We start from the raw sequence: 14028 nt of genomic DNA, 5'->3' as shown, positions 1-14028 counted from the left end.
TGTTTTCTGTTCATTAAGAATATGTTCAGAGTCACTTGAGCAATTCTATGCTCTTCTTTCACAGTTGATTACGTTATGCTAGTTATATTAAAATTTGTCTAGTTGTAAGCATAATTCATTACTGTATAACTACAGTGCCTGCTAAATATTCATCTGATATTGGAATTCTCCAACATAATTTTGAAATCCATCCAACATAATTTTCAGTTTAAAAAAAACTCCACAATTATTTCCACTACACTGGGGTTTATAATTTAAAATTCTGTAAAACTGATGTGATTATTAAAGGCTACATACATTACTATATATTATTTAAGAAACAAATGCACTTCACAACATAGTTCACTTGCCTCTCTGAAAACACTTGCCTAACAAAGATGATAAAAAGCATTATCAGGAGTGAATGTTGAATAAAATCACCGCTTGCAAGTGATTTGGCTTGTGTATTTGGCAGGAGTAGCCATGTGGATACCTTTGGCCTCAGGAGGCTACATGGAATGCTGATACATCAACCAAGCTATATTATTGCCAAGGCAGATCCTTACTCTCCACTACTCCTTCCCTGCCACCTTCCCTCAGCACACCTGCAGAGCTGTGGGATGTGACCTGGCCCTTACAAACCTACTCATGTGGGACTGGGGCCTCCCAAAACAGTGCTCTGCAGTCCATCACACTTTGTGACATCAGCTACCTACCTACTTGTTATATACCACTGAAGGTTTTTAAATGTGAAAGACTTTGTAGTTCCCTAACAGACTTTCCCTACTTTTAAACAAATTATCTAATCTTAATGAATATCTGCTATGAAAAAATTCCAGTCCTGACTTGCAGAGGTGAGCGCAGTATGATTATGCATGCACACTATTCTTTGTGTATATTTTTGCCCTAGGACAGCGCTAGACTAGAAATTACCATGTGGCAAGTGTTTTTCTTTACGTTTTCTCTGCATTTACTATCACCAAATTGTACATACAAAGCACAAAGAAATAATAATGAATTAAAAGTGCTGTTTTCAGGTAGTACTTGAATAAACTTAGAAACTGCTTAATGCATTTTAAGAATATTTTATTTTGCTACTGTCACTTGCCTGTCTCTTATTCAGATTATTTTAACAATTAAATAGAAAAGAATAAAAAGCACCAACTATTTGCAGAATCCAGGGACCTTTTATCAAGAAGTTAATTCTTCCACACTCTAATAACCCCTTTGAGCAATCCAAATCAACTCTATGAGCCTCACAAGCAAAAGATTACCTACTTGTGGCAGAAGTATTTGATGTATATTAATTAGAAAGATCCGCACTGGTTGTTCCTGAACAAAATACACAACAAATCTCCTGGACATACTATATTGTGCACAACCGCACTTTGACTGGAGGCTTTTAGCTCATCTGGCAAGCTAGGCTAATTTCCTTTCTAGCACTAGGCAGATACTGAAAATTAATCTCAAGCATGAGGCAGAAAGCTGTTTGCTAAACAATCACTCTGCCCTCTCAGTTACAGGCAATCTGAAAAAACAAACCGCTTAAGCTACTTGCACACAATGAATCTTGTTTCATCAATGTTATCTTGCTCAAAGTGGTCAGGCTGCCTGTTCATACAACCACATACCCAAATCCAAGGAACTGGAGTGTGAGGTGGTAGAGTATTAGGATGGACCTCACAAACTATTGAGCAGCTTTCAAAATTGATCTGCATGTGACCCTGAACAGCCTCATTTACATGACTTCAAAGCTGGCCCAGTTTTCAGTAAAGCTTGGACAAACGACCTCCAGAGGTCCCTTCCAACATAAATTGGAGGACTGTAATGATGTTTTACAAGCCCTATCATGACCCGCACGTTAACAAAACTGGAACTATTCAGCATTTTGTAAGAAGTTGCCCTGCATGGCAGCACAGAACCCTTAAAAAGGGAGGACATAAAAACATAAAAATAAAGTGTATAACAGCAGGTCCAACAATCAATACAGGAGCATCCAAAAGTCAACACTACTACTCATGGCTGGTTGCAAAATCTGCACTTACATTAGGAACATTAAGAATATGACAAAACTGGTCTTGTTTATTCCTGTCATGAACAATAATAGGTAATTATTTGTTTCAGCATAGCAGAAGCATGAAATATGCATAAATTCACTACTCTGGATTTGACAGTGCTTTGCACATTAATGGTAGTGGGCCACAAGGTGAGGGACAATAGTGAACTACGCCCAGAGAGCTTTAAGTATGCAGCTTAGTCTACATATGACCTCTGTGTCACACATTACTTCTCAAAACTGTAGCCTTCTAGGTTCAGCCAAGTATTTCAGTCTCCCTGCCACTCACAACCTCTCCCATACCCAAAGCAGCTGCAGACAAGACAGCATCTGAGGAAAAAGGGAAAGGAAAAGACAGTGCAGGGAAAGATCCCTGACTTTCACTCCCAAGTTGCTCTATGACTTCCAGCAAGTTCTCTTTTCCTGTCCTCGGCAGATGTATTATTCCTGCATGAGCCTGATGCTTTCTGCCTTTCACACAGCCTTTCCAGACACCTCTTCTCCTTCAAATGCTTGGCCCTGCATTCCTAAGACATTTTTATATGTTTGCTTCATAAAATACAAAACATTATAAAAAGCATTCAGGAAGTTGAGAAAAGAGATACCACAGAAATAACACACAGATACTCATGAGGTATTCACTCATAGAGGCCAAAGGACAAAATTATTGAAAAAATCTGTATTTCTTAAAAACACTCATAACAGAAATTACAAGTGCTTATGCCAGTACTGTCAGGGAACCAGTGAAGTTATATCACTTTGTGGGAATCTTCACTAGCTTTAAAAACAATTTTTCCCTAAGGGTTTGCAGGCTTTTCACCCAGCTCAGGCAGTCCTGGGATATTAAGAAAGCCTGCATGCAGGTCAGTGAGCATGCCACATGGTCAGACTGCCAATTGAAAGCCAAGTAGCAACTTCAGTTTGGTCATCTGGCTAAAAATGTATGCCTGGCCACATGGCACAAAAAAGAACAGAATATGTACCTATCCTGAGTGCCCTGCCTCCGTGAAAAAAATGGGATATCACTGTGCTATGCATCAGTCTGCTTTCAAGAAATACCCACTCAATAATTCTATGTTCTCCAATGTTAAGAGAAACCCACTAAAGAAGTGATAATCTCTTTACTTGCTTACTCCCATTCTCTTCTGTTTCTCACTTATTCTGACAATATTCTTGATACTACTCACAGTTCACTACTGAAGCCTTACATTTAAGGAGCTGTGGTGGTTCCCAAAGCTTAGACATGGTTTAGTCCCTCCTCCACCTCTTTTTTGCACTGACACTGCAAACCTCAGGGCAACCCAGCCATTCAAAAGCTCATCAGGCCTGTTTGCAACATTTAGTATATCTGACAAGAACATCACTACAGCCAAGACTGTAACACGGGACACATGCCAGTATGGGCTCTGTGAAATGAAATACAGCCAACTACAAGCATTCACCTCTAGCCTTACCACCTACACAGCCCAGCCTGTCTGAGCCCCTTTAACTTTGAGTCTCTATGCTGTTGTGCTGTCTCCACAGTCCACAGCTGCAGAAGGCTCCAAGAAATTTAATTTCATTGTTAATTAACAAGCTATTAACTCACTGCAAAGTAACACAGAAAATTCCCTGGAGAACAGTTAATGCTTCCTTTTTTAGGTTACCTCATAGCCTTGTGTTGAGGCTTTATTTCAGAACATACGGCATGTGTGGTTTTCATCCTACTTATACCACCTAGCATTTTAGTTCCATGTAAAAAGTAAGTACCACTGACATAACTGTAAAACATTTACATTACATTTTAATTTACCACAAACGTTTTGTGGTTAAGATTTGTGTAATTAAGGCAACAAATGCACTCATAATATATTATTTCCTCATGTTTGGGAAATGATTTTGCTTTTACAGTTAAGTGTGCTCAGACTGTATAGCAACTAATACCATGGTATGACCATTAGTTAAGAATAGCTTGGCCACTCCCATAGCATTTTCTAAATAAAACTGTTTAAAGAAGGCACTCAGCCTCTAAAGATCTGGAACCATGTGCAGCCCAATGCTGTTATACAAACTTCTATCACTGACAGGAAGTCCAAATCACAGTTATTTGGACTGTAAGCTCTGCAAAGCGAAGATGCTCCTTCATTCAGTGTTTATCCAGTAGACCCCCTTTCCTATTTAAAGCTGTCACAGACACAATAAATAATAAACAATAAACAGAAATAAAAAGTAATAAAGCCATTATAAATAAGCTCACTGTTGGAAAGTTTCTCCCATCAATTATTATAGAGTTTAGCATGAAAAAGCATGTTTCCAGGGATCTAAAGAAAGCATTGCATTGTATTGTAATACCTTGGGTGAACTGGCTGATGCTATGGTTGCCTTTCCCCAGGTGGATCAGGAAGCCATGGCGTGGAGCCTCTGTTATTCTGATCTTAAGGGTAATGTGTAAACTGTCCCTGTCTTCCACTCTGAGCACCTTGTTGGTAATCTGAAACCCGATGTGACCTGTGGCCAGAAGACGGAGAGTGTGAGCACCCTTATTTATTACAATTTGAGGTACACTGTTGTCCACAGCCATTACTCGAATCTTCATAGTCTGAGGTTTCCTTGTTTCAAACACAGTGTTGGGGAAGACATAGAAATCAGTATGAGTGCCATCTGTAACAGTGAAAGAGAAGCTATCCTCAATTGATTCTGTCCCATCATGTTTGTAGCTGATTAGATTTTCATTTAGATCTTGTTTAGTGAAGGTGGTGACTGGTTTGGAGTTATTAAACATGATCTGACCATGAACTGGTATTTGCGTGATGATAAATTTTAGCAAAGCATCGGGTGTATCTCTGTCTTCTGCAGTCAGTTCAAAAGGGGTTATCAGTTTGTATTCATTTTCAGTCACCACCAGGTTATGGATTGTGACAACAGGTTTCTTATTGTCCACATCACTGATAGAAATTCTGAAAGTACGAAATACAGGGTTATAGCCATCAGTCACCTCAAACTCAAAGCTGTCCATTTTCACCTCATCTTCTGAAGTGTGAATGTAATAGACTTTATTGCCTGCTAATAGGAGTTGAGTAAAAGTGGAGATGGGTACCCCAGGCTCATCTGTACATTCAAGATGACCACGAACAGGTGCTCTGGTGATAGTGAAAACTAAGTTCTCATCTGGACTATTAAGGTCACTGGTGCTAAGCAAATCAGTAGTAAGGGTTACCTTCCCTCCTTCCTTCAAAGAAACTCCTTTGCTGATTACATCTGGAAAGACAATATCAATGCTACCTATTGTCACATAAAAGTAGCGGTCAATGAGAGGATTTATTCCATCTGTCACATCAAACTTGATGAGATCACGAATTCCTTCTCGGCCAAAATGCATATATTGAATTAAGTTTCTATCCACTTCCTCTTGGGTGAAGTTCATCCCCAGGGTGATATTCTCTACTCCACCTGAGGGCTTTATTCTCTGTAAGAGGCCTTGCCCTGGCCCATATCTTATAATATACGTCAAGGTTTTGTCTTCAGAATCCAGGTCAGTAGCCTTCAATATTCTGTTATGAATAGTTTTAGTTTCCCCTATTTCAATCTCCAAACCATCATTGATGGCCATTCTGGGTGTCTCGTCGTCTACAGGAATAACCATGATGAGTACTGTTTTCCTGACAGTATGTTTACCATCTGTGAGTTTCACCTCAAAACTGTCCTCCTTTGTCTCAGAGTCATCGTGCTCATAGAGTATGTTGGAGCTCTCTGTTACCTGATCCAAGGTGAAACTTTCCACTAGGACAGTTCCATTGACCAGCTGGTTCACAATGTGGCCATGCCTGGGAAGCCTGCTGATTGTGAACATTAACTCATCAGCAGGCATGTCTGCATCAACTGCATTAAGGATAGGGGTATCAATAACCAGGCTCATGCCTTCCATCACAACAAATTCTCGCACAAAAATTTCAGGCTCTTCATCGTTGATCGGCATAATGACAATGGGGAAAAAGTGCCTTTGGGAAAAGTTAATGCCATCAGAACAGCGGAAAGCAAACCTGTCTTCAACAGGCTCTACACCCTTATGTATACTTTGGACATAAAAAATATGCCTTTGACGGAGGTCTTTTAAAGTAAAAGCACTTATAGCCACACCTGCTCTGGATTTTTCAGATCCTGGGGCTGGAGAGATGTTCTCTACATACCCAGATGTGGGCTGAGCAACAATGGTGCAGAGTATATCATCACGTGGAGTATCCACATCTTCAGCCCTGAGGTGAGCAGGAGTAATGACCTGTTTGTCACCTTCCATTACCTTGAACTGCTCCCCTAGAAAAATCTCTGGGGCTTGACTGTCAACAGGAAGAATGGTCACCAAGACTGAAACTCCTTGAACAACATTGCCCCTGATGCTCCACTCCTCAGATAGGTCAGACAAGGTAAGGTTGAAGGTATCTTCTTTGGGCAGAAGGCCTATTTCACCACCAGTGTGAGCATATACTACAGCACCATCCAGCAGATCTCTCTGGGAAAATTTCTCTGCTGGCACCCCTTGGACCAGGATGTTCCCATGCTGAGGAGGATCCTCTACAATGAAGGTCAACATTAAGTCATCTGTATCCTCATCTGTACCCTGAATGACATTCGCGGTGATTTCAGCCACACCATTCTCCAGCACGTCCAGGTAGGAACCAAGGGTGCCTGGGGGCAACCGTAGTGTAGGAACCTCATCATCAACTGGGTGCACATTCATTTTCAGTGTGATTGGCACAAAATGAACACCGTCAGTCACATCAAGCTTGCAGGTATCACTGTTGGTCTCAGCTCCACTGTGCACATACACCACCCTCCCTTGTCTGATATCCTCCAGGCCAAAGACACCTCCTGGAATCAAACTGTACCCAGAAAGCTGCAACTGGCCATACCGAGGAGCCTGGGTCAGGATAAATCTGAGATGGGCAAGTTCAGTGTCTGTGTCAGTGGCATCCAGCTCAGTTGGACTAAGAACATGGCTGCCTCCCTCAGGCAAAGTGAAGCCAGTGTTAGTGATTTCAGGAGGCTGGTTATCCACAGGTTGCAGGTAGATGGTGAAAGTCCCTTCAGCTGCATTGCCAGCTGCATCTTGCACTTGATACTGAAACTGAATCAAATGAGGAGCCACCCCCAGTTCTTCCTGCGGAGGACGGTACGAGATCTTGTGATGATTGATCTGGGCTTGGGTGAAGTGGGTAACTTCCACAGAGTGATCCTCAGTCAGCACGAGGGATCCCAGGCGGGCACCATATACATCTGGAGGGTGGTTAGTGTCAGTGTCAGTGGGGGGCTGGGTTATCGTGTAGCGAAGTTCACGGTCCCCTGAATCCTGATCTGTGTAACATAAGTGCTTCCTCCGCAGTGGGGTCACCTGCTGTTCTGCAACTATTAAGTGCAGGCTGCTGCCACTGTGCAGCTCTGGGGCTAACCTGTCTATGGGATGTACTCGGATTACAAAAGTCTGTGGCCCAGAGCGGTTGGGTGGGTCATTGTCATCCTGGACTCTAAAGATGAATTGGTCTAACACAACCCCAGGGCCAGGGCTGTGAGGCCCAAAGTGGTGGTAAAAGAGACGCCCTTCCACAATGTCCTGCTGCAGCCACTCTCTTACTGGCTTTTCATAGATTAGGGAGCTCCCCGCTAAACCTTGCACCCTCCTCCAAGAAAAGGCCTCATCTTCTTCCTCCTCCTCCCAGCCAGGAGGTGGCTGTGCTTGACGGAGGAGGAGCTGCCCAGCAGTGGGGCCAGACTCCACTGTGAAGAGCAGGATGGCATCCTGCGAGTCAATGTCAGTGGCACTAAGAGCACGGGTGGTGATGGGCACTGTTTCACCCTCAGCCATGGCCAGCCCCGTGTTAGCATTGAGTAGGGGCGGCTGGTCATCGGTGGGCACCAGGGTAATGGGGAAAAGGAACTCAACACGGTGGCGAGAGCCACCATCTTCCAGCCGCAGCACCAGGTTGTCACTGAGTGGAGACTCACTGCCGTCATGCTGGTAAATGACCAGGCCTGCTGCCAGCTCAGCCACTGTGAAGTGTTTACGAGGGGCAGCAGGCACAGGGGTGTCCTGCAGGAGAGTGAGGTGGCCGTGTCTCAGCCCTGCCACCACACTCACCCGCACCTGTTCAAGGTCATCCTCGTCACTGATCACCAGGTTGGGGCTGGGACCCGGGCCTGAGAGAGGCCGTGACTGCCCCTCGTAGAGCACGAGGCCCGTGTTGCGGGTCACCACAGGTGCCAGGGTGTTCATGGGCTTCACCACAATTACAAAGGCGAAAGGCTCTGAGGCAGCACCCTCCGGATCCAGTACCTCCAGCTCGAGCTCAAAGAGCCGCTCCCGATCCGAGTCTTCCGTGGGTGGCTGGTAGGCGATGCGCAGCTCCCTCACGTCCCGCTGGCTGAAGGAGGAGACAGGCAAGCTCCGGTCGTCTGTGCTGACCATGTGGCCCTGACCGGGGCCAAAGGGAGAGGTGATGTTGAAGAGCAGCAGGTCCGGCGGTGACTCGGCATCCTCAGCTGACAGCATGTCGGGCGTGAGGGCGGTGAGGACAAACTGGTCCACCTCCATCATCAGCATGGCAAGGAAGCTGGGTTTGGGGGCCACGTTCTCAGTCCCGGCCCGGATACGCACCAGCACCTGGAAGTACTCGCGCTTCAGCAGCGTCCCGCCGCCCGCCGCCTCCCGCAGCTCCGCCACCAGCGGCACCAGGTCGCGGTTGGGGGAGCCGCCGGCCGCCGTGTGCCGGTAGCGCAGCCCCAGGCGCAGGAACTCCTCGCAGTCCCACATGGAGGTGGGCACCGGGCCGCCCCCCGCCGCCTCCCCACCCGCGGCCGGCGGCGTCGCCGCGGCCGCCGCCGCCGGGTAGTTGAGGATCTCTCCGTAGCGGGGCAGCCCGGCCAGCGGCGGCAGCAGCCCCACCCGGCAGCGCTGCCGGCCCGGCTCGAAGGCGAACTCCAGGCTGCGGGCGTCCAGCGGGTTGCTGGTGCCCCGCAGGCGCTCCACGGTGAGGGGCAGGTTGCGGGTGACGATCTCCAGCTGGGTGAAGAGCACCTCCACCTCCAGCACCAGGGGCAGCACCAGGGCGCGGCTCGGCGAGTCGTAGCGCAGCTGCAGGCGGACGCGGTCCCGCGCGGGGCTGCGGCCGCCCAGGTGGGCGTACTGCACCTCGCGGGCCCCGAAGTCGCAGGGGAAGCGCCGGGGGCTCAGGCGGCCCGGCCGCTGCCACAGCGGGTCCTCGTCCAGCACGGTGAGGTGGCACCGGTCACCCGGCTGCACCTGCAGCACCAGGTCCCGCGCGGGGTCCAGCCAGGCGGAGCGGCCCAGGGGCACTCGTAGCCCGCGGTTGGCCACCACCACGGCGGCCGCCTCCGGCGCCCACGGCGAGGAGACCGCGCCGCTGCCTGCCGGCGGCTCCGGCGCCCCCAGCCAGAGGCAGCCGGCCAGCAGCAGCCAGCCGGCCGGCAGCCGCCGCAGCGCGGCGGGGAGAGCCTGCATCGTCCTTGCCGGCGGAGCGAAGCGCCGGGAGCCCCCGGCAGCGGCGTGCGCGCTCCGCAGGGGCCGAGTGGCGGCCGCGCTCCCGCCGGCGCCGCCGCCCTCCCCGACCCGCTCGCCTCACGCACACGCTGCGGTCTGAGCGGAGCGCGCCCCACTCCGGAGGGGAGCCCCGCGAGCCGCGAAGTCCTGCCCGGTACCTCCGAACGGCCAATAGGCACCCGCGGGGGGAGAGGCCGGCTGGCGCGATTGGACAGAGCGGGTTGCCAATCACGCAAGGTGATGGGGGACAGCCTCCCCCTCCCTCCACCGACCCCTCAACAGGTTGTTGAGGAGAAGGCGCCGGCAGAGCGCCGGGCGCGGCGCTGGCTGTGCGGGGACGGGGCGGGAGGGGGAGGCGGGCGCCGCCGCTCGCCTTGCCGGCAGCCCCCGCGGGAGAGGCGCCGCGGATCGCCCAGAGCCCCCGTGTCGCGGAGAAGGCGGTGCAGCTTGCGCAGGGCGGTGGGAGCGCACCTCCGCCAGCCCCGGGGGGCAGCGGGAGAGCACCGCCACTCCCCGCCTGCCCCGCACGGAGCCTCCCCGCTCTCTCCTCCAGTCCCCGGCTCCTGGGGCAGAGCTAGAGCGCGGCTGTTCCCCCCGCGGCCGCCGGGGAGGGCTCGGGGCTTCCGTACCCCTCAGGGTACGGGGCGGCGGGCGGGCGCGGGCCGGCAGCGATGGCGGTGGCCCGGTTCCCGCGGGCAACAGGAGCGGGGTTGCCCCAGAGCCGAGCCGAGTTAACGGGGGCCGGGGGGGGGGACAAAGGTGCCCGAGGGATGGCGCGGCGGGTGACGCGAGGGGCAGCGCCCCGGGGCCGCGGCTGGGGGCGGTGGCGGGGGGACCTGCTGCCGCCACCGCCCTGCTGCGCGCCAGAAAGAAGGCGGATAAATATCTCCGGGGCAAAATACATTAGCTGATATCCAGTTTCATTCCTCGGAGGTGACTAGTCGCAGCACTGGTGAATAAAAGCTTCACAGTATTCCTGCCATCTTGTGTCTGCAGTTAAAAGCGTATTAATAAGAGCCTGAGCTTGCAGGAGTTGCTTGCCTTTGAAAATCCCTAATGGCAGGCTCTGAGGTTTTATTCATCTTGTCTCACAGCTGCTAAAATTCTTTCTTGTTAATGAAATGTGAACCAGAGTCTGTTTAAAAGAAAAAAAAACAAAAACAAAACAACAACCAAAAAAACCCCAAACACGTTTCTAAGAACAGAAAATCAGAAAATACTATAAAAGGGGCAGATTCAAAGGTGACCCAAGGCAGTTTGGAAATGACCTGGTACAAATTTGTGATGCCTTCTTTTAAAATAACCTTTGACGTTACCCTTCAGTGGTGGAGCAACTTTACGTCAGGTGATCTTGTTTTCTGTATGAAAAACCTGAATTTGGAATTTCAAAAGTGGGCAGTCAGCCACGTTTACATCTCAGTGTTCATTCCAACAAATAATTCAGCTTGGTTTGGGGGAGGAGGACATCAGTGGACAACTGCTCTACATAACTGGATTGTTGTAATTTGTGAGATACTTTTATATTCTATTACTGACATACCTGTGGAAAACTGCAGAAAGCTATTTTGTTAAACAAGTCTACACTGAATTATGACTTGGATGCTGCTGCAGGAGGTTGTAGTTCTAGTAGTCAGATACCGAGTAAGTTAAGCAACGCTAATACCATTTCTCTACCCTTATGAGGCATTCACCCTGGATTTCAGCAAGTTAATGTCTGATTTATGCCTCAAAGGAAGGTAATTCAGTAGAAAAAGTTGAGTGCCAGGAACAACGATCTCCCATAGTTTCACAAATGTAGTGTGAATATCTCTTCTTGTCAGAGATGACAATATTCAGGATAGGGTGGTTGGAATTGCCCAGGTATAACGGTCTAGTGTCAAATCCTGTGTTCTGTTTTAAAACAAATAAATCACCAACCACCCAACAACCAAAACCAAATGACCCAACACAGAGATTTAAGGTAGCATTGGGGTGTTTTGAAGGCATGTCTGCCTGCATGGGCATGCATAGCTTAACTTACCAAAGAAATGCATAACACCTAAGTTTGATTACAAATTTAGGCTGTAGTAAAATGAAGTTTTACACAACCAATGTTCAGCAGAAATCTTTTGATTTATTCTCTTAAAGAGATAAATATTTTCCTTTTTTTCAAAATAAATTCCCTTTTTCAGAGATTGTCACTCAAACGATGTGTCTATGTGCGTACATGCATGTGTGTGTAGAAAGTCTTAGTGAAAAGGGTAATAAATCACTTACAAATAGCTAGCTTTTTTTTGCTGTTGTTCTAGCAGAAGAAAAAAAATGAAGTATCTAATGAAAAGTGTGCTTTTTTTTTCAATTCTTAATGTTTTTAGACTATTAGGGATAGCAGGTAAACATGTACCTTTAAAATATTTTCTTTTTAATGATGATGTGTTTTAACCACGTTTGTAATGGAGCAATCTCTTCTTTGTTAAACTCAGTCCAATATGTTTTGTGGTGTTTATCAAGAGATCGTATCTGGGACATCTCTTTTCAATGGGTAAAGAGAGTTAGAGAAATCTGTTAGATGAAGGAATAACTCTTTAAATATCTGTGTTGAAAATGACTGGAGAAGGGCATTCCAACCAATCAATTTTTGAGAGATTTAGATTCTTAACTGAAAAAAAGAAATTCAAGATAAAAGTAGTAAAGAGATGGGATTGACCCATCTCTGATACAGAAATATCTTATTTTCAGCAGATACAAGGTCAGGTTCTTTGATCTCTATTATCTACATCATCAAGTAGTAAATCTCCATGTACAAACAGCAGAAGTCCTCTTTATTTTTAGTAGTTGCTGTCTTGTCAAACAAGTCAATGAGCTCTGGTGCCACAGTTCAAGTACAAAGTGCAAGATGTGTTCTTTGGGTTGTTTTTTTTTTCTTTTCACAGCACAACATAAAATAAAAAGCGCTCCAGTTTAGAGTTGATGAGAATTTTGTAAGGATTTTCCTTGACTTGCTGACTGGTTGGCTTGTGCCAATAATTGTGTCCAAATCATACTTGAAGGAAAGTCATCTTGGCTAAGCTCTGATCTGATGACATAGCTGTAAATCCAAAGCATTTTCCTACCAATTGTCTCTGAAGTCAGTGTAACAAATCAGAATTGGGCCCAATAACAAGTCCATTTATCTTTTAAAGTTTTCATTAAAAAAGGTGACTGTTATGTGGCCAGGGGAAAAAAAAAAAAGCATCTATATATCTTTGCATGAAAGCTTTCAGCTCTGCTATGCTACTACACAGTATTTCTGACTCAAAGTAGAAACAGAAAACTTTAAGACAAAGCAGACCCGCTCCTTTAACAGATTATTAGTAAATAAAAGTGTGCTTATGGAAATCTAGCACTGAATATTTCTTCTGAAATAAATTACCTGTGGGGCTCAGCAGGACAAATCTGTATTTTAAGACATTTGTTTATTTAAAAATGAATGTAAATCTATTCTTATTTCAAAAGCAACCCTTTCTGAGGGCATCTGGCTTATGTTTTTTATAATAGATCACAGATTTGTATTCCTTATTGAAACCTACACAATTCACAGTTCCTGTGTAAGACAAACAGAGGTTTACTCTTCACATCTATGCATAAATTTATAGTTATCAAAGGCTGCCCTCTGTCGATATGGTATAATCTTAACAGCTTATCGGTAGCAATTCCTGGTTTTTCTTGTTACATTACTTTTTGCAGGAGTTTTGTACTTAATGCTGGAATTCCAGACATGCTCTTCAAATAAATTATTAGTAAAAATGAAATAATTTTGATTATTAAATACTGGGAAAGAAGACTAAATGTGAAATACAGTTGTCAGAGGTTTTTAACATTTGCTAGATAGAAAGCATGTGTGTTTCATAACTTACAAATACAAAAAGATGTGCCATCTCTTGCCAATGTATATTAACTGTCTTGCCAAGGAAATTAGGAGAGAAGGGAGAGAGAATGGAAACAGCAAAATAGATCCATGGGAGCATTTGGGCACTTACTGGTTGTATAATTTATTTTACTATTACAGTTCAACTCTGAAGGCCGTGTAAAAGTAAGGTGTACAGTACCTTCTGTGACACAGAGAAAATTGTCATCATTCACAACAGCACAGGTGATTTGGTGTGTGAAGACTCAAAACCAGTCCTATATAAATAGCCTGCTGAAACAAGGTGAAAATTTGGCAATGTTAAGTCAGCCAGATGAGTGTCTCCATTCCCTGTGTGTAGCTGTGCTTAACCAATAACCTTTCTGATGCTTCCCCATTCTTTTCTTCTTATTTCATTAATGAATTATTATGCAACTGACAATTTCTAAATCATTGGGCATAGCTTTTTGCCTGAGTATATGCAAGAATATTGCTAAACTGTAATTTTAAGTCATCCCTTTTCTGCCAAGTATCTCAAGAGGCAGATAGCTGACTCAAGAAACCTCTCTCCTCTTCCTGAGATGTATTCTATACCTGTAA

At 46.3% G+C, this 14028-nt stretch overlaps 1 protein-coding gene across 1 annotated transcript in view; it reads right to left on the bottom strand.

The window, feature by feature from the left end:
* Window positions 1-11467, bottom strand: part of FREM2 (FRAS1 related extracellular matrix 2) — a 144407-nt gene extending 132940 nt beyond the window's left edge. The window contains exon 1 of the mRNA XM_080376594.1: window positions 4367-11467. Within this exon, the coding sequence (XP_080232720.1) occupies window positions 4367-9524 (5158 nt within the window). The 5' untranslated portion in view covers window positions 9525-11467. The remainder of the gene's footprint in view (window positions 1-4366) is intronic.
* Between the last annotated feature and the right edge of the window lie 2561 nt (window positions 11468-14028).

The sequence above is a fragment of the Falco punctatus genome (genome assembly GCF_963210335.1).
Source record: "Falco punctatus genome assembly, chromosome: 2".
Taxonomy (NCBI): Eukaryota; Metazoa; Chordata; class Aves; order Falconiformes; family Falconidae; genus Falco; species Falco punctatus.
This window is presented reverse-complemented; position numbering and strand designations above follow the sequence as displayed.